This window comes from Vespula vulgaris, chromosome 8 (assembly GCF_905475345.1).
Source record: "Vespula vulgaris chromosome 8, iyVesVulg1.1, whole genome shotgun sequence".
Classification (NCBI taxonomy): domain Eukaryota; kingdom Metazoa; phylum Arthropoda; class Insecta; order Hymenoptera; family Vespidae; genus Vespula; species Vespula vulgaris.
The window spans coordinates 3,137,974-3,160,320 of NC_066593.1; the positions used below are offsets into that span (position 1 = coordinate 3,137,974).

General features: G+C 35.4%; 1 protein-coding gene across 9 annotated transcripts in view; it reads left to right on the forward strand.

The window, feature by feature from the left end:
- Nucleotides 1-22,347, forward strand: part of LOC127065699 (neurexin-1) — a 287,672-nt gene that overhangs the window by 167,281 nt on the left and 98,044 nt on the right. For all 9 annotated transcript variants that reach the window (XM_050998448.1, XM_050998442.1, XM_050998444.1 and 6 more), the window contains 3 exons: nucleotides 4,000-4,026; nucleotides 8,331-8,489; nucleotides 13,425-13,577. In XM_050998448.1, the coding sequence (XP_050854405.1) occupies nucleotides 4,000-4,026; nucleotides 8,331-8,489; nucleotides 13,425-13,577 (339 nt within the window). The remainder of the gene's footprint in view (nucleotides 1-3,999; nucleotides 4,027-8,330; nucleotides 8,490-13,424; nucleotides 13,578-22,347) is intronic.

Genomic DNA, 22,347 nt, shown 5'->3' on the forward strand with positions numbered 1-22,347 from the left:
GTATACAATCACAAAGCACATTCGGATAAGATATTGTCGACGAACCGGTAAATATGGGAAGTAATAACAACGAAGAGATAATTTTAAATAGGTCAAAAGAGAGAGAGAAAGAGAAAGAGAGAAAGATAGACATAGAGAAACAGAGAATAGAATAGAGAGAGAGAGAGAGAGAGAGAGAGGAATCTCATGATTTTGCATAAGAGAACTTTCACGTTAACTCGGCGTTCGTCAACGAAGGTTACCACCAAGTGCGGCGCATTAAATTACAGCAATGCGTCCCGAGTAGGTTGGTTGGGTTTAGTCGAGTACGGGGGCTGATGTAAGCAGTCGGTACTTCCGCGAAACATGCAAATTCGGTTCTGCTTTGAACGTTTACTCTACCTCAACGTCGGCCAGGATTTCCGTTTGAAGGCCGAATTTTGTTGATCGGATCAAACTCGAAACATACGAGGACGTTCTAAGAAAAACGATGACGATAACGACGACGACGATAATAATAGTAATAATATTAACAACAATAACTGCAAAGACAACAATAATCAACATAATTCCTTAATCGATTTTTCTTAACTGGAACAATTTCCGTAATAGTAAATAAAACTGGTACTAGCGAAGAGTGATGAGCGAAAGTGGGCGGAGACAATGAAGAGAGGGAGGGGGTGGTGATGGTGGTGGTAAAGAGGGGGTTATAGTAACGCTGGGTGAGGGAACGAGAGAGGAGGAGGAGGAGGAGGAGGAGGAGGAGGTTGGGACTATGCGGAGAGAGAGAAGTGGAAGGTTAAAGGAATTTTTCAAAGGTCGAACTTGACGAGGAAGTTTTACGAGGAACGGACGCACGAGATGGCACAGTTCGATAGGGAATTCCTGGTATTCGCGAGTTTCCACGAGGCGAACGATGTCGTGAGCTTAAAGGTAGGAGGAGGAGGAGGAGGAGGAGGAGGAGAAAGGATGGAAGGGAGAAAGACGAGGAAGAAGAGGAGAAAGAGGAGGAGGAGGAGAGCCTGAAAGTCCTGTCCGTTGGCGTAAAGTCGACTAGTTCCTATCGATGCATAGAAAAGTCGTAGCGACCTAACGGAACGACGACGAATCGAAATCTTGATTTATAGTCAGGGTTCAACTATGTCTAGACCTCGATATATTTATATATGTATGTATATACGTGGGATGTCCTATAAACAGTTCCATTTACTATCGCAAAACTTTGAATTCTACGAAATAAGTCGAGAGTTAAAAAATTTACAATCGAGCTATCGGTACTATTCTAGATTGTCTACCATAAGATGGAAGATATATATATATATATATATATATATATATATATATATATATATATATATATATATATCGATTGAGATATAGAGAGAATCTCTTTGTCTTTGTGTTTTACCTAGTCAGGTCTTATAAATAAAACGAGATATCTTCCATTCTATTTTATGATATAATATACTTACTTTCTTACTTACTTACTTACTTACTCACTTACCTACCTATCTACCTACGTCTATATCTTCGCATAACTCTATTCTTTATTTAGACACGGTAAACGTTTACCATTGAATATTGTTCAAAGTCAAGGAATAAGGAATAATAATGAGAAAATCTTATTCGACAATTTTGACAGACTTTCTTTTTCTAGTTAAAATAGCAGTATCGTTTTTATACAAATTTTAGCATCAATCACAAACGCTGAAAATATATAACACTTTTCAAAAATATCCTTACCGGTATATCGTACAATATAATGTATATATATATATATAATATATAATATATATTATATATATATATATGTGTGTACATTTTTCTCGTATACGACTACGAGCCGTTACTTCCGGTCGGCGAGCTTTTCATAGCGTAAATAAGAAAGCGAAAGAGGAGAAGGAAAAGAAGATAGAAAGAAGAAATAGATGAAAAAGAGAAGGAAGAAGAAGAAGAAGAACAAGAAATAGAAAAATGCAGAAGGCAAAAAAGAAGAGCACGTGCATACATACTATAGCGATTCAGTGACATGCGAGGACTCTTCTTCCTTTCTCGCGTGTTCTCGAACGTACATACATTTCTTTGCTCTTCTCAACATTCTGAAAGAAAACGTAAGGAGAACTGCTGGAGAATATTTCTTTTTTTTTACTCTGTGATATCGATCTACCGAGATAATTTTGAATAAAGCAATAGTACGTCCAACCGATAAGTTCTAATCTCATTAGCCATCGATTCAATCCGCATACAATTACTGAACTGAATTCGATCTAATTCGATTCTAATCGAACGTTTGGATAAAAAAGAAAAAAAGAAAAAGAAAAGAAAAAAGAATAATACGATAAACGTGTCTCGCCTACGTTTTCATAAAATTATATATTCGCAGATAATCTTGGAATTATTAAGATTACTTTTACTAGATATTATTTACATTTATTATCACACGTTTCTTTTTTCAAACAAATTATCGTAGATTTAATATTATCGAAAATCTTGTAATAAAATTAGCGCACAATTGACCGTCGTTGAATTCCTAATAAAGCACTATTTAAAGATAGTTATGGGGTGTACCCAGGGGTAATTAACTCCCGTTTATTTCCTAAAGCATTGAACGTATTAATCGACATGCATACTCGTACATACATAGGTAATAATTTCGTGTCGTCGATCGTTTCGGTAGCCACAGTATTGACAGAATTATTCGAGGACCAAAGTTCATTGACTCGACGCCGTTAATAAGCTCATGCTTATGCAAGTCCATCGGCCTTCGTACTAAGCTCAGACTCCTATTAGGCAGATAGTAGATCGCAGGCAAACAACGAGGACACCGGACTAACCTGCCGTGCTATTGACATCGGTCCCGTCCGAGTAGGTGCGCTACTCTGTTCTCTATTCTCATATCGGAAGCCTATCGAAAGCTTGTAAAGCGGAACGATCGTCCTATCGTCCTGTTTAAACCTAAATTTCCACTTAACACGAAAACTTCGATTTAACGAAAATACGATTAACATTGCACGTTATACGTAGCTAATATATATCAGCTGTTTAATGCAATAGCGGTGTAAGTCAATTTTTTGTTTTCTTCTTTCATCTACTTCGTTTAATAGCACATCTCGAAATGGTTAAACGTCATTCCGTTCCATGTTGTAACCAGTCTATAAGTCCATTTCATTAGTTTCTCATTAGATAGCTGGATCGAACTATTTACCGTTTACCGACAAACTGTTCGATGAATAATTGATCTAAGTCGAAGTAATAAAGAATTTAAATCATATCATGTATATCGATTTTTTAAGAAAAATGATATCATTACGTCGAGGTACATGTACAAATTTACATTTAACGGGACTTTCGTTTCGTCTCTCGTTATAAATATATCGTCTGTTTCTTTCGACAGACCATTCATTTATCTCTGTCATTAAAATTAACGTGGAACGTGAAATTTCGGTTGTCAATTAATGAAAAGAAAAGAAAGTCCTTCCGAGACAATTATCATTCAATTTCTATTCGAAAGTGACGTGAGAATTAAACTTCGAATTCAAAGAAAGTAATGAGTTTTTATGGCCGATGAGTTGGAAGGGTTGGAAGGGACAAAGGGTGGTACGAGAATTCTTCGTGACTAATTAGATGAATATATTAAGGAGGAAGAAAACGACTTTGGCTCGATGACTAGTAGTAGTAGTTGGTAAATAAAGTCTCTTTAATTGCTCTCCCTTTTACTTTCCTCTATTCTCTTTGAAACCTAATTATAACGTAGTGATTTTAAACATAGAAAATAATAACAACAAAAATAATAACATTAATAAGAGTAATAATAAGGATAAGAGAGTTTGCGAGTCGAATAAAATTTTTCAAATTAATATTACGAGTTCTCTTTCGTTCGCGCTTCAAGGCTCTTTTTATTTATTTCTTTCTTTTTTTTTTTCTTTTTTTTTTTTCTTCGAATAGATAAGAATCGCTTCGATAGAAATAAAATTCATACCATCGTACTCTCGATTGATTCTTTTTCGCTTTCTGTTTCAGATCTCCTCAATCACTAGCTTCTGCAGGGTAAGTAGACATATCCCGAAGAGTTTCCTTCTCTTTAAAAATCGTTTCTCGATGCCTCCTCGATATACATATATCTGTATATCGTATATCTACACACACACACATATATATATATACATACATATAGCTTTCTATGTATATATATGTATATCTATGTGTGTATATATATATACGTAGGAATAATTTTAAGATGTCGATGCATCTTTCTTGCGACTTCGAGATATCACGAGAAGAAAAATCGAAGGAAACGGATGGAGAGTTAGAACGGATCGTTTTCTCGCATAACGAAAAGACGAGAGGATTATCGATGCCCTGAGATATATAAGATCGGTAAAGAAGAAGAAGAAGAAGAAAAAGAAGAAAAAGAACAAGATGAAGAAAAGAGAAGAAAAAAAAAGGAAAAGAAAAAGAAAAGAGATGGAAAAGAATTGGTTCAAGGATGTTACGGGTTATAGATGGCTCGATTCTCTCGTTAAAAATGTTGGCCATCCTTTCGAGCTAGTCGAGTACCTATCTCTTACAAAAAAGATCCCTTTCCCCTTTTCTTTCTTACCCTTTCGATACGTGAAAGGACAAAAGCGATAAAAATAGAAAAGATAGATATAGATCTAAGGAATTGATCTATATAATAGACTTTTTGACGAGATCTTTTATGTATCTTTTACGTATATCGAAAAAAAAAAAGAAAGAAAGAAAAAACGTCCAACGATATTTTTTTTTTCTTTTTTTCTTTTCTCTCTCTCTCTCTCTCTTTTTTCTTTATTCTTTTTTCTCCACTCCCCTCCCCCTTCCCCTCGCGAAAGTTTCTCGTCGATCGCGAGAATCAATTATAAAAATTATAAGAGGATTTCCGTAAGATCCACGAATATAATCCAATTATCGTTGAAACGTCGGCGAGAACAATGGTATACCCGGAGGATCCCATAACAAGTTCATAGATTTCTTTTTTTTTTTTCGAAGACCATTTTCTTTTTCCTTCCTCAGCCTCTCCTACCCCCCACCTCACTCCACCCCACCCCTCCGTTTCCTCGTTGCTTCCTCGTTTCGTCTCTTTTCTTCTCCTTTCTTTTATCTTGTCTTTTCTTTTCTCTTTCGCCGTCCCGTCGTGCTTTTCCTCGAGTGTTCTCCAAATTTCAAGGATGGAAGGACAGGATGGAAATAACGATGCTCTCGAAAGGGAAGAAAAGAGAAGAAAAGAAAAGAAAGGAGAAGAGTGTTCTTACGAGTGACGAGAGAGAAAGAAATAGGGAAAGACAAAAATCACATTTATTGCCATAGAGTACTATACGTTCTCTCTTTTTCTTTATATATATATATGTGTGTGTGTGTGTAAAGAATGAAGCGACACGAAAAATAAAACAAGGGTGATGTAATTTGAACAATAAAAGAAAAATAAAATAAACTAAGCAAATAATAATGATAACAAGATCAACAATAACAACAGCAGTAATAATATAATAATAGAAGAGGGCATAAAGAACATTAAAGAAATATTTACAAAGATACAAAGATATAAGCGGAATAGAGAAAGAGAGACAGAAGAAAAAAAAGAGAAAAAGAGAGAGAGAGAGAGAAATATATAAACAGAAAAGTTAAGAGCAAAAGTAAATTCTTTAATTCTATGACTCACCTTTTGTTCCAGACGGAAGGACCCACAGTTGAAAATTATTTTTGATGATACGAACGAGCTTTCCTTCCTTCTCTCTCTCTCTTTCTTTCTTTTTCTCACTCTGAACTTTCTTTAATTGATCTCGGAAGTAGTTTAGAAGAGGGAAGAGAATAGAAAGGTACGAGAGTTAATGCGAACTGCTTATCGAGCCGAGGAAATCTTCTAGAAGCACAAACACGGTCATTTACCTCTCAGTTCGTTGGCTAAGCTCGAAAGATCCCTCTTTCTCTCTCTATCTCTCAATGACGAAGTAGACCTTTAATTTTACCATTGTAAGTTTCACTGGTTACATAGCGACTCTTCTCTCCCTTTCTCTTTCTCTTTCTCTATCTATATATCTATCTATCTATCTACCTATCTATTTATCTCTCTTTCTCTCTCTCTCTATCTATTTATCTATCTTTCATTCTGACGAGAGGAAACGGTCTCGAAAGATAGATATCTTCGAGAGTTATGAAGTGAAAACGAACGGTACTCACGACGAGAGCGTTCAAACAAGACTACCACCGTTCGTTGTTTAAGACAAAAGTATAGACACTCTGTCGGCGAGGAGAGATAGTTCCATTCTCGTTTGATAACAATCAAAATGATAAAAGGTCGAATTAACTGGGGGAAAACCAAAGTATGTATACATACATACGCATACATACCATTGTTATAGGTATGTTTCTTATTTATTCGAGGTTAAACGTAAACTATTACGTCGAATATTTACGGTTGGAAAGTTTCGACCGTAAAGTTCGTTATACATATATCTCGAATTCTCTTTCGAGACTTTCGAGAACGAATTGTAAATCTATTCTTCGTTTGGTACTGTAAAATGTCGGAGATAAGGGCATGAGAATTATGAGAGAGAGAAAGAGAGAGAGAGGGGTAGAATTGTAAGGGGGAAAAATGAGAAAGAAAGGGTTAACGAGTAGATAAATAGATAAAAAGAGAGAGAGAGAGAGAGGGGTGGTATACGACGGCAATATATCCAAAGATGGATACATTCTCGAGGAAAGTTGCTCGATTAGAGTTGTCTCGAGAAAGACAGAGAGAGAAAGAGAAAAAGAGAAAGAGAGAGAGAGAGAGAGAGAAGTACCGAGAGATAACGACGATCGACGCCAAACACGAGGAAAGTCGTAATGGAATGGTCTTTAGCCTTTCGCTACTAGAAAATGTTGGTGAAGTTTGTCGTAAAGAGTGGGAGGGGTATCTATCTACTCTTATACCCAAACACAAGTGTGTAGGCAGCAGCTTGTTCTCTAGCTTTTGAAAAGTTTCTCTCAGCTGTCTTTCGTGGAAGACGAAAGCTAGAGAGTCCTTTCTTCTTATCGACCTATGTAATAGCTGAAAGCTCGACTTTCCGAAAATTTTCCCCCGTTCGGTAAATTCGATATTATATTCTCAGTGGGATAAGCTAGCAACTATAATAACGAGTTCTCTCATCTTCGTTCCTTCGGTCCCAGAGGACAAGCGTTTCTCGAAAAAGGACTGAAAGCTTCTAACTCGTTCGAGTTGGATTAATTGGCTTAATTAAAAAGTTCTGGCCCTGGCTTTGCACGTCAGATAGATAGATAGATAGATAGATAGATAGATAGATAGATAGATAGATAGATAGGTAGGTAGGTAGATAGATAGACAGATAGATAGAGAGAGAGAGAGAGAGAGAGAAAGAGTACGTTCCCACAAATATCATTAATCCGACGTAAGAGATAATATTACGAGAAGTCGCACTAGTCCCTTTTCGCATTTACGATTAGTTTCGTTCCGATAATAAATAATAAACTCCCTTTGCCTCTTTGTTTCTTTCTCTCTCTTTCTCTATCTATCTATTTATTTCTACCTCTGTATCTCCATCCTTCTCTTCTTTCTTTCTCCTTCTCTCTTTATTATTATCATCATCATCGCAGAATAGAGTTCTTGAGACTGACTCTCTTTCTCGAAGCGTAAAAATACACTTTACATTCGTCCGAAACTCGAACTGCAAAACTTTGCTTCCGTTGTTAAAACTTTAAAGGTAGGAAAAGTAATGCGTAAGATAGAAAGAGAGCCGCCGGAGAGAAAGACAGAGAAAGAGATAGAAGGAGTTTTCTCTTCAAGAACGACGCTCTGAGGATTTCGATGCCATGGAAATCGGACTTAAGGAAATATGACGTCGAGCGTTCCTCTCCTGAAGAAGCAAACGGAACACCGATACCAAGAAGATCTCTCTCTCTCTCTCTCTCTCTCTCTCTCTCTCTCTCTTTCATAGACGAACTAGAGAGAAAAGTACTCATCCTTTCCTTACGCTTTTTTATACTACCTTTCTCACCTTATTGGACTTTTAAACGAGCGAGTTTAGAAAAGCCACTCTTGTCTCGAAGTATTGCATTCATTATTTCGACCTTTTCGTTACATTTCTCTTCTTCTCTTTTTTTCATTTCTTTCTTTCCTTCCTTCCTTTCCTTTTTTTTTTTTTTAATTGTACTGTAGTAAAACGCTACTCCGATTATCGTTAGCTCCCAATTTCAATCGTCAAAGAGGCATCGTGAAACGAAAAAAGAGAGGGTGATATCTTTCATTCCTCTTTTTTTTTTTATTCATTCATTCATTCATTTATTTATTTATTTATTTATTTATTTATTCAACAAAAAAAAATCACTCGTTTCAGCTTTCGGCCATCGTCGATGGAATTTATGCGGAACACGGACACACCGCAGGATCGTTCACACGTCTAGCGAGCGATCGACTTCTAGTCGGTGGTGGTGCTGATGCGAGATCTTTGCAAGGTGCCAAAGGGATCAACAACTTTGTCGGCTGTCTAAGAAAGGTTAGTTTCCTCGAGAATTCGACGACATCGACGACATAGTTGCTATTTCGAAACTTTATCGTCAAGAGAGATCCTACCTTCGATTCGAAAATTCGAATGTCCGTCAGTTTTCAACGAAGTTTACAAATATATGGTTATTAAAATCGATCGATCGATTTGTTTTGATAAATTATCCGTCTTCGTATGTCTAAGAGAATTAGAATCTAAAAGAATCTCCGATATCTTTTTTATCTATTAAAACAAGTTGATAGTTAATGGACGATCTGGATTAGAAATGACAATTAGAATTGACAATGAAAAATTAAAATAAAAAATCAGTTTAATTTTTTTATTTATAATTTAATCGGATTCGAACAGAATCTTCGTGAAAAGATATTCGTTGGCATGTGAAAAAAAAAAGAAAAAAAGAAAAAATCTTTATCGATTTTTTTTTTACAATTTCAATATTTTAATAATCCTTTGACGCAAAAAGCTCGATGATATAAGGAATATTATTAAAAATGAAAATGGTTAAGATTTATTGCTAGCTCCTTTCGATATCCGATGAATCGTATATAGCGCAAAGGTTTTCAGACGATTCGATTATTATAGAGAGGACAAATAAACGATCGTAGAGCAAACGCACGGGGCTGATTTTATCGACGGAACAATCTCGTGGACCGCTGTCGGGCTTTTCTATCAAATTTACAGCGTCGATTTTGACGTAATTCAATACGGTAGAATAATTAATCGAATATTAGCGGGAACGAGATGAATGTAATACGTCGATCGTTCAAATGTGACAATTTCCTCGCAAATCAAATTTATAAATGTATAGTATAAAGTGTTCTATAAATTTCGTCAAAAAATATTTTAATTACATCTGATTTACATATCTTTCGAAACGTATGTACTTAAAACGTTGCCAATAATTTTGAAAAATTTTTTCTATTTATAATACACGCTGTCACAATATAATTTGTTTATTACTATAACGTTTTACGTTCACATTCGTAAAAATGATGTATATATATATATATATATATATATATATATATATATATATATATTATAATAATTGCTATTTAATCGCAAGTTATGATAAATGATTAACGAAGTATCGTTTTAATTTGAATCGATTTCAATTAGAAATCTATATGCTTGACGCTCTATTGTATGAATCGCACAGATCGAACTTTTTTTCCTAAGCAAAAAAATGTCGCGTAACTCGTTTGGAACAAAACATCGAGGCCACCGTTTCGTGATTCGTATTTCAACACGATTATTCTAACGTTAAATATTTGTCGATCAAACGAATTGACTTTACGTTCACACACCGCAACGAATGCAACGAACGGAGGAGTCCTTTGTTAAGCAATTATCGCTTTCCCTTCGCATTGTCATTGTAAATGCTTTGATCGTAATTTATGAAGAGAGAGAGAGAGAGAGAGAGAGAGAGAGAGAGAGAGAGAGAGAGAGAGACAAGGAATACACAAAATATAAGAAAGATTTATACTCCAGTACTGTCCATGTTATCAATTAAATTTTCGTCACTTTTCTTTCTCTTTTATTTATCAATATTCATGCACAAATTAAATCCCTTAAAATTACTTTTTAGTGATAATAAAATTTTCCAAAAAAAAAAAAAAGAAAAAGAAAAAATACATATACATATACATCAATCAAGTTACTACACAAATATTTACAAATGATATTTATAAATTATTCACTATGACTTTAAAAAGATTTAATATATCGTTTAATCTCTCAACAAAGAAAGCAATGTCAATTTTCATTAAATATCTACGATTTCCGTCTTCTTATTTTCCTTTTGAATTCAAAAATTTGTTCACTTACTTTAAATAATCTGTTATTTACGTCGGCTAGAAATGAACGGTCAATATTCTAGAATATATTTTTCAGTGAATTAGAGAAAAAATGAGAAAAATAGAAATATGAATATACCGAAAAAGAAAGAAAAAGAAAAGGGAGTCTCAGAAATAATCGATAATTTTAGAGAATCTATCGATTCTAAATGGATGACATAGTAGATGCTCGGCACAAAAATAAAATAAATTTAAGGGATTAAAAATATCAAAGCGTCCGTACAAGTCTCAGCGACTGCGGTCATTGCGACGAAATGAAATATTCATGTGCACGACTTACTTGTGAACTTTCATGAAAAGTGTGAGGAAGTCGACACTCCTTCAGTCAATTTTCTCTCTCTCTCTCTTTCTCTCTCTCTCTCTTTTTTTCACTGTCGACCACGTCGATATCGAAAGATCCACAGAAGATTCTTTCGTTGTAAGAAAGTCAGAGAAAAGTAATAAGGGAATCACAAATGAAGCAATAAACTTGTCTCGCGAACGAGTTACGACGAGGTGGAGCTAGTGCCGGTGGTAAGTAATTTGTAGGGCGTTTCTCATCTGGGTGATTTAAAAGTATCGCGTGCGAGTGACGCTGCAAAGGAATGAACATTTTTTTTTTTTCGTTTCATTTTGAACATCCTTCGTGTGTGTTCACGAAGAACGAGAGAGAAAGAGAGAGAGAGAGAGAGAGAGAGAGAGAGAGAGAGAGAAATAAAGATTTAATGTGGGGGTGAAAAAAAAACTCAGGGCGAACGCCATTCTTTATGGAGAATATTTCTTCCCATTTTTTTTTCATCCCCTCCTTCTATTTCTTCCTCGAAGCTTTTTCATTAAATTCTCCTCTCGTTCTTTCTTTCTTTCTTTTTTTTTTTTTTTAATTGTAAGTTCTTCTTTTTTTTTTTTAATCTTTTTTCTTTCTTCTCTACTTTTTTTCTCTTCTTTTTTTTTTTTTTTTTTTCTTTAGCCTCGACGTCAAAGAGGGAACGAGGGAGCGAGTTACGAATCGTTCAAACAAAACGATCGAATAAATGCCGAGCATTGTTTACAGATATTGGATATCGGCGTTGGAGACGTGGAAAATAGGAAAGTGCGAAGGACGTAGGTATAGGGAATAAAGAGTGGGGGTATGGTGCTACTGGCTAAAGCACGAAAAGCGTGTGCTTCATCTATATCTACGCACACCCGTTTCGTTTCGTTTCGTTTCGTTTCGTTTCGTTTCGTTCCCGAGTCGTTCAAAACGTACCTAGTACGTACGTACGTACCTAGGCTACTACCTACATACCTATCTATAGGTATATACCGTTTTCATTTCGCTCAATTCGAATAGCACACGCTGCTACTCTCGTCGGTCCGTATCAAAAAGCGATTCTCTAGGGAAATTCGAGCTTCCCATCTTTTCTCACTTTTTTTGATTATTTTTTTCTGTTTTTTTCTTGGTTTTTTTTTTTTTTTTTTGAATATCATTGACCGTACGTGGTTTTCTAGGTATTAATTGGTACGGTTTCATTATTAAGCACATCCGATTGATCACTCTGGATCATATATGAAAGAATAGAATTTATATAATTGTTACATGTTATCACCTATTGTTAATTCGTCGTTTGTTTGTATTTAATCGTCGATTAATCGTAATCGTCGATTTCGAGAATACGGAAATTATTATATTACTTTTCTTTCTTTCTACGAACTAATAGAATTCCGACGATATTTTCCGAATGTTTTTTTTTTTTCTTTTTTATCGAATTTGTGCAAAAGTTTCTCTAGCTAATCGTGTACTTAAAAGAAAATATCCATTACGAATGAACATATTCAACGATACAATGTAACGCATCAAAACGAGTAAAAACTCTCGATCGTTTCAATCGTAATTTTTAAAGATATCGATATATTTTGCGTTTACAAAAAATTTACAACGTTATATATGAGCAAAGAAGGACATTAATAGCGATCAGATTAACCGATCAGCCATTTGAAACGTAGATATGAACGTTCAGATATTTGGAGGAAATCGAAACGTCGACAACTGTGTTCATCGATATTTAATAGGTACATACATAGGTAGATAGATAGATAGATAGATAGATAGATAGATAGATAGATAGATAGATAGATAGATATGTACATAACAAACGTACGTACATACTTTAGTTGCTTTCAAGTTGGCCCTTTGAAAACTGATTTTTACGATAAGAGCAAGCACAAACGATCGTTACACTCGATAACGACTTTCGAGAGAGAAGACATCGGAGAATAGGATAACGGCCGTTGAAACGAGAGTACCATCACCAGTTTCGTAACATTATACACTGTCGTAGCAATAAACGCAACAAGATTTATGCAACACAGATAAATCACCTTCTACGTTATTCTTCTCCTTCTCCTCTTTCTCCTTCTTTTTCTTCTCCTCCTCATCCTCCTCCCCCTCTTCTTCTTCTTCTTCTTCTTCTTGAACACCTTCTGCCAACTTTCAAGACTATCAGTCCTTGTCGTCTCGTTTCGTGATCGTCTTTTCACTCTTCCTCTCTCTCTCTCTCTCTCTTTCTGTTTCTCTATCTATCTATCTATCTATCTATCTATCTCGCTCTCTCTTTCAACGTACGACGTTATCCCAAAATAATTGGACGGTCGATTTATCACCTTCCCTCCGCACTCTCAAGCGTACCCCGATTAAATTCGTTCCTTATCGTCTGACTCGTTCGAAAAATAATACGGCGAAACGATTTTACTAAGGTACAACGTCTCAGAAAATCATTCTCATTTTTCTAAACGGACAAACAAACGACACCTTTCGGCAGGATTTCTTTTGTATATACATATATATTTATATGATTCGCTATTATCATCGATCAAGGTTCATCAAATCGATTTAAATCAATTAACATTAATTAATGACATTGTTCGTATATTACAGAATAAGAACGAAGAAAAGAAATGAAAAGAAAAAGAAAAATTGGTTGAAAAAAGTTGAAAAAAGCCGATAGAGTTTCTCTTTCTTTTGTGTTACTGCCGGTCATTGATTATTCCAATATATTCTGAACAAAATGAAATATAACGAGTAAAAAGAATTTTCTTCCTTGTCTTCTTACAGGTGGAATTTACCGCGGAAAGCGTCAAAATGGAGCTGATAGAAGCGGCCAGAAGTGGTGCAGCGGGTGCCGCAGCCTGGGGCAAAATGGATTTTCACTGTCGCGAACCAAGAGCCTCAGATCCTATCACTTTCACCACCAGAGATTCTCATCTCGTGAGTATATTATATTTCTTTCTTATTTGTTTCTTTTCTTTTTTTATTTATTTATGCTAATATCAAAGATACGAACGAATAATAATAATGATAATGATAATGATAATGATAATAATAATAATAATAATAATAATAATAATAATAGTGATAATGATAATAATCATTGAGACGCACACACGAAGTAAATATATACATATTCCTTTTAAATCGAACGAACAACTTTTCGCGTAACGTTATATATGTATAACGGCACTTTTTAATATCGTATATGTAAATGTAATTTCATTCAAAAGCTCGTCGATTCGTCAATTACACCTATCATTTGCATCTCGTTATAATAAACGTTATATATAACGAAAAGGATTTTCACGAAAACCTAATCATTCATCATCTCTCATCATTCTCTTACATAAACATATATACATACAGACGTACGAACGGTCATATATATATATATATATATATATATATATATATGTGTATGTATGTATATATATGTATATATATAAGAACGGTCGATCGATCGAATCGAGTCGAGTAAAAAGGAAACTTTATAGGATGCTCTATGTATGGCTTGACATCGATACTTTTTCAATATCGATACGAAATATAAAAAAAATAATATTTCGAAACTAATACTAGTAAGGTATAGTGATAAGAATGATAAATATTTGCAATAGAGGATGGTAAAGTAGAAAGAAGATGGGAGGTAGGAGTTAATCTTTTAAAATTAAAAAATAACTATCAAATCATCTATGAAATACTATTAATCTCTTCGGTCATATTACGAACGAACGTACGTAAATAAATATATATCCGTGTACATATACTTATCGTTAAATTAGAAATATCCTATAACATCTTACGTTCTTCGAATACCATCTGATATCATCCCAATATCGATATTATTACGTTGACGATAACATAATACTCTTTAATAATCGATGATAAAGTCAAAACTAGCTATAAACTATATAAAGAGTGAATGAGTATATCTAATATGACGCTAAAATCAACCTGTTCAATCTCATCTCTCTTTCTCTCTCTCTCCTCCCCCTCCCCCTCTCTCTCTCTCTCTTATGTAACTACGCGTCGTCACCAAGACTTTTACAACTCTCGCTTAAAGCTCAAAGCCCATACCTCGGAGTTTGCAAGTACGAAGGATACGTTATTCTATCTCTCTTCATCTCTCTCTCCTCTATCTCTATTTCTTTCTTCCTCCTTTCAAAGCACATTCCTAGTCCTCTCGCATGTAAGCTGCCGTTTACGAGCGTGACCGTTCTTGGATTATGGTCGCCATCGACACAGCTCGTATACGACTCGGTACGTTAACCGATGATGTCTCTTCTCTTTGCTCCACTCGTCTCTTTCCTTCTATCGCAGCCAACGAAATGGGAACGTCCTTCGTGTTCTCGCATATTCTACCTCACCTCACCTCCTTTTATGGGCCGATCTTCCACCGTCATCTTGTAGAGAGAACGTCACAGTGATCTTCTCTCTCTCTCTCTCTGTTTATATCTCCCTCTCTCTCTCTTTCTCTCTCTCTCACTTTGTTTGTTTCTCTTTCTCGGTAACTGACGCAGCAAAAACATTTCATTTCTTTTAAAACGAAGGACAAAATTTGTCCGATATGTGTTATCGTTGTTTGACCCTTTTATGATAAACTCATCTCCCTCTTACCTTCTTTTATTTACATACGTTTTTCTTTTTTCTTCTTCTTCTCTTTTCTTTTTTTTTTATCTGCGATTTCAACGAATACCAGGTTTATCGTCAGTAACATTTCTGTAAGCATGTTTAAGGTTTAAAAGCAACTGAATATTCCCGGAGGATATGGTGAACTACATACAGGATGTTAGTAAATTATTCCTTCTAGTACGGGAGATCGAAGTAAATCTGTTGTAACTCGGAAACGCGTCTCTCTTCTTTTCTCATTCGCTCTCTCTCTCTCTCTCTCTCTATCTTTCTCTCTCTTTCTCTGTCTTTCTCACTATATCTTTCTCTCTTTCTCTCTCTCTCTCTCTTTTTCTCTAAGCGGATGATACGCGTGGCATTTGTTCTTCCTTTCTCTTCTTTCGTTTCACATCGAAACGGATCTAACCGATCCGATCCGATCCGATCCGATCCAATCCGATCCGGATTGCGAATACATCGGAAAGAGAGAATGTCTGAAAGAAAATAAGAAAAGTAGATATATTACTTCTCCTCGTTCAAAGTCAACGTAGTTTCGCGCTCTTATTAGATCTAAATTAAATGATATTACTTATGACAATCGGAGCGAATGAAAAGGGATGATTGATGTTAAAAAAAAAAAAAAAAGAAGAAGGAACGAAAAAGAAAGAAAGAAAGAAAAAATATTTTTCTTGTCAAAAAATTATTCACGTACACATAGACACAAATTATTCTGGTATTAAAACAGTCTAATATTTTTTTTTACATGTACATATGTTATCTTGATTAGATTGATATCTAGATTTTTATTAGACTTGTTTTTTGAATGTTATCGGTCGAAAATGTTTACATCGTTTTCTTTCTGTTTTTATATCTTCGTCTACTTTAATGAAAAGATCTTTTTACATGCTACTTGAATATATACGTATCGAATAAGGACTCGTAAGGGGTCAGGATAACTACTCGCGACGCGTCTTGCACGTTTAACTTCGTTGCCGACTGGACTTTCGTAAAGTTGCCATGAGTAAAGAAAAAAGGAGAGAAAAGAGAGAGAGAGAGAGAGAGAGAGAGAAAGAGAGAAAGAGAGAAAGAGAGAGAGTCTAGAGTCCTAGTACGCGAGCGAGATTCGAAAGAGGATAAAGAGGATAAAAAAGTCGAAGGAAGCTCGTTAATAGTTGAACTCTTCGAGAGAGACTCGAGTAGGTTCGGGTAGTATCTATTCGATGTGACGTAAATCATCAAATTTACGAGTAGAAAGAAAAAGGAAAAACGAGAGAAAGAAAGAGAGAGAGGGAAAGAGAGAGAGAGAGAGAGAGAAAATAATACAAAATAAATTCATTGAAATATACCTTGCGAAATGGAGAACACAATTATAACAAAAAAAAAAAGATAAAAAAATAAAAAAACAAGGGAGAAAAGAAATAAAAAAGAGAAGAAGAAAAAAAGTACATGCAATAAGTAGAAAGGAAAAGTAGAATGATACAGTGCGATGAAAAAACAATAAAGAGAAAGCAGAGAGAGAGAGAGAGAGAGAGAGAAATGATAAAGGGGGAAAAAGAGAATAACAATGAAGGAAAAAAAGGAAAAGAGAAAGGAGAAAAATCGATATAAATGGCGGAAGAGAAGCGGACGTAATTCACGAACGAAACGAGGCGCGACGTTTTGCAGCTACGTGACGAGGATGTTAAAGCTCGTCCTTCTCTCTTTCTTTCTCTCTCTCTCTCTCTCTCTCTCTCTTTTTCTTCCTTTTTCATTCTCTCTCTCTCTTTCTCTCTGTCTCTCTTATTCTCTCGAGTTGAGTCGGCCGTCTATCATAGAACATTTTCGAAAAGTCCTCTTTCCTGCCTCCTTCTCCTCGTCAACGTAGCGGAAGACGAGATACGAGAAGAAACGTTCATAAGACGAAGGAAGAGATGAGCTGTCGCGTAATTTTCCTTTAACTATGTCCGTGACCTCGAGTAACTTCATGGCAGAGAGAGAGAGAGAGAGAGAGAGAGAGAGAGAGAGAGAGAGAAAGAGAGAGTTCATCGTCGAGATAGAAAGTTTTCGAGAGGATCGCTATACGACGATCGCATCATTTAGAAACCATCTACTTTTCTTTTTTCTTTTCTTTTCCCCTTTTTTTTTCTTTGCTTCTATTTTCCCCTTTTTATTTTTTTATTTTTTCTATCTTTCTCTTTCGATATTTTCTCGAATCCCTTTTCCTTCAAACCATCTCCCTTCCACCTCTACCTTTCCGTCCTTCTTCCCTTCCCTTCTTTTCTCTTCATCTTTTTGCTTTTCTCACTTTTACGATCACTCAAGCGGTATTTTTATTCGAACGTGAAACCTCTTGTGAAAATAGGTGAATTCGAGCAACGTTCGTAATTATCGCTTTGTTATTCTCTCGGATCGAGTGCAGAGCTTCGATTACATTCAAGAAAGAGATAGATAGATAGAAAGAAAGAAAGAAAGAAAGAAAGAAAGAAAGAAAGAAAGAAAGAAAGAAAGAAAGGAAGGAAGGAAGGAAGAAAAAAAAATAAAGAGTGGGGAGACTATTAACGTAAATTGATGAACTTAGAAAAGAAGGTATCGAACGGTGCACCGGCAAGCATCCTACAAATTTCTGGACTCCATCCATCTCTGAAAAGTGCTTCTTCTTTTTCTCTTTTTTCTTTTTTCTTTCATTTTTCTCTCTTTCCTTTCTTTCTTTTTTTTTTTTTTCTTTACCATTCTCTACTTTTTCTCCATCCTCGGCCGCAAAAGACAGAGCTTTTCTTCTCTTCTCGTTCTCATCTCTTTTTCATCGCGGTAGTTACCGATAATTAAAACGCAATATGCTGGGACCTGAATCTCTTTCTATTATATCTCTCTCTCTCTCTTTATATATATATATGTATGTATGTATATAATGTGTGCGTGTGTATGTGTGTATATATATATATATATCCATTAAAAGAATGGCCATGTTCTTGACTGAGTCTTCAACAAGGTCTCTAATTACCGATAAACCTTCTTATCGGACTAAGTTTAAAAAAGAAAAGAAAAATAGAAAAATAGAGAGATAGAGAGAGAGAGAGAGAGAGAGAGAGAGAGAGGAGGGGGAGGGGGATGAAGACAAAAAATATTGGCCACTTTTTTCGTTCATGCAATTATTAAAAGTCTTTTCTCATTCGGCCTAATTGCTCATCGACGATCGCATTTTAAAATTACAGACAAACCACATTTGTAATAATTTTACGAAAGAATTTTAAAGAATCTTCAAGAATAGTATACACCTTTAGAACCACCTCGTTAAACATAATAATATTGGATGCGACATTAAACGATTTGGAGTCGAGTGGTAATTAGTTTTGCTCGATTATAAGACTCTCTCACTCTCTCTTTCTCTTACTCTTTTTCTCTCTTTCTCTCTTTCTCTCTTCGTCTCTATCTCTGTTTTTCTTTCTCTCAAAGATATAATTTCAACGAGTGAACATTTTCGCAAACGTACGAGACGGTCAGCTGTGATTTAATTGGAAAAGCGTGATACACGCCGCGAGCAGTGCGTTTACAAATGAGGAACGACGAGAAACGTTTCCTTCGAAATTATCTACGAGTTGGAAATGGCCTGACATAGAAGATGACAGAGCGTATACAGCGTATATATATATATACATGTATATACATATATATATATATATATATTAACTCTCTGGTATCCACTTGGAATCTCATGAATTCCTACAATTTTGTTCAGTCTCTTCGGTAAACGTTCGGATAAGTTTATAATACATTGTTTATTTAACATTTTAGTTACGGTATTTAATCATGGTATACACCGATTCACAGGAAATAATAATAGCACGAAGATAATAACAATGATATTTTCGATTGTGAAATAAAATTGTTAATTAATTTAATGTTATATAATAATATAAATATCATATAAATATGTACATACCTTCAATATATATACACGTATGTATACATTATATAATATTTTCAAGAATCTCAGATTAGACACATATCTTCGTGTCTCAACAATGGCAGCTCAACAACGGAGGATTAATAAGCAAAACACCGGAATATCCGTTAATCCAATTAGTCAAAGACTGCCCAGGAATCTGTAAAGCTGTACACGTGAACGCTTCTCGCTAACCTACCTCACAAAGGATTCACTCGAATGATTTAAATTTTAGAGAAACGTTTCTCGTTGAATTATTCGAATCGAAGTCAGAAGTCGGTGAATATAATCGTACAAATACTCAACGTTACAGGAGAGTAAACTCGAACGGGAAACTATTCTCGTACACGCATATAGAATCAGAGAGAGAGAGAGAGCGAGAGAGAGAGAGAGAGAAAGAGAAAAGAAATATGGGAGAGTGTAATAACCAATTACGAATTTCCTAGTTCGCGAACTCGACGATTTTCCAACGTGAACCACACGAGCTTTCGCGAATTTTCCCGAAAGTTTACCAACTCTCATGAGTTTTACCGAGATCGATCGTCATCATACTTGAAGCGAACATTACTAACGATAGATGATAATTATACGTTGCTAGACGTGAATTAAAAGGAAAAAAAAAGAAGAAAAAAATGAGAGAGAGAGAGAGAGAGAGAGGGAGAAGGGGAGAGGGAAAGAGAGACTCACCCTCCACCCAGAAAAAAATAGAGAATAAAAGAAGAAGAGAAGAAGAAGGGAAAAAAGGAAGAAAGGCGTTCGAGTATCAGGAGACTGGAAAATTAAGTGAGTCTATAGGGAAAGAGTGAAAGAGAGAGATAGAATGAGAAAGAGAGAGAGAGAGAGAGAAAGAGGGAAAGAGTAGAAGAAGAACGGAATATAGAAGAGAGACTAAAGACTGGTCAATTAAATTCCCGTTGTTAATTCGGGCAATTAACTCCCTGGAAACACGGGAGAGAGAAAGGTAGGCCGGTTAATTAAAGAAGCACCAGCGTGAATTCAAGGAGGTAAAGCGTTAATTAAAAGGTAGATCGACATGTAGAAGTACCGACGACGACGAAATTCCAAGGGTCGTGATTTTAAAGTGAAGAAGCATGAGAGTATGATAACATTCTGCCTCGAGAAGATATATAGTTCTTCATGCAAAACATTTTTCAAAGAAATCATTCGTTTTCTGCTCCAAAGAGAAAGAGAGAGAAGAGGAAAAATTGAAATTAATATTTCTTTCTTTTATTCTCTTTGTCTCTTTGTCTCTCTCTCTCTCCCTCTCTCTCTCTTTGTTTTCTTTTTTTTTGCAGTGTTTCATTTTTTTTGTTTATCGAATCGAAGTTATCCGTGATATCTTCGTTAGCAACGACCGCAACTATTTTTGGACGTAACGCAATAATGGGACGTAATTCAAAAACCGGAAGTGCTGGACTCGGGAAGCGCGTATTTCATATTCATTATTAGCTCACAGCTGTTACGTAACGAACGAGTCCGTAGGGTGAAAACTGTACGGTTCTACTGTAACGTACGCATGTATGCATATATATATATATATATATATATATATATATATAATACATTCATAGTTGAATGCATGCATACATACTTAGATTACATACATGCATACATAAGTACATATATACATGTATATGGAACGGGATGCATCTATCGCATTGTTTGCGCTTACATTCGATTCAATTATTCTGCTTTTTATTTTTTTCATGTTTTTTTACTCTCTTTCAACGAGAAACAATACATCGTTTCGTTTTGTATCGATGTAAGACATATGTATATTATATTTAAATGATCAAAACGAACGAATTCGTGTGAATTAAAAAAATAAGTTCACAGGTATATTCAAACTACATAGCATAGATATAAATAGCACATCATAAATTCCCGTACCGCGGGATCGTAGAAAATAATTGTTGAAGCACAAAAATAGAATTCAACGCAGAAGCGAAATAAAAGAAAAAACAAAATAACGGAGAGAGAAGAAGAGAGAAAAAAAAGGATATTATATATCAGATAAAACAAACATTTTTATGCAAATTTCAATACTATTCCTTCCCGTCACTGAATCTGCCATTTTAGAGATTCTGAATAATAAATTCCCATGTCGAAATTCGATATGTTAATCGAAAAACTATATTCATTGGTATCAATGAATTTCAATAACAATCACAATTATTTTCGTTAGAAATAGATGCTGATCGATGTTGGGATAAGGGTATAGATGGATATAGGTGGGTGTGTGTGGGAGTAGGAGAGAGGGAGAGAGAGGAGTAGTCGATTGAAATGCATCCTCGGTTTCGAACGTGACGTTAGGAAATTAACATAAAGTTTGAAGGATCTCGTTTTAATTTTCGATCGAGTTCTCACTTTACTTCCCCGTTGAATTTTTATTTCCTTCCTCAAGCACCCCCTTCTACTACCATCACCCTTCCATTCTCTCCATACTCCCTATCCTCCCCATTACATCCTCTAACCCTCTTTGATATCGATTCGCGACACCGTTTGAGAAGCAAAATCCCTTGATGAGACAAGTTTCGCAATAAGGGTTGCACTACACTGTCGTACAACCACACTGACGAAACCTCTCTTATTAATGTGGGCTCTCAGGACACAATATTACAAGGCATACCGGAGAAAGTTTCGAGCAACTGAAACCTCTTAGAAGATACTCGAGATATCTCGTGCTTTCTATCTATCTATCTATCTATTTATCATCTATCTATATGTCTATCTATCTATCTATCTATCTGTCACTCTCTGTCTGTCTGTCTGTCTGTCTTTTTATTTCTTTCTCTTTCTCTCTTCTATTATCATGAAACTCGATCGTTATCTTTGTCGATTTTTCGAAGCTCGCAAGAGACGAAATGAAAGAAGGAAAGGAAGAAAAAAGAAGAAAAAAAACGGAAAAGAAGGAAGAGAAAAGTGATAAAACCGATTCGTACGCGGAACATTGATACTTTATATTTAAATTTTATTTCGTGTTCACGATAATCACCATATCGAAAATCGAAACGATTCGGAGAACATCATTCGTACGTACACACGAGAGAAAATTAAATTTTGCCGAGGTCGTTCGTTCATCGGCCATCGCTCGTAACGTATAAAACGATCGATAAAAGATTTTCACGATATCGCGTTATTTTATATTATTCTCTTATCCTCTCTCTTTCTCTTTGT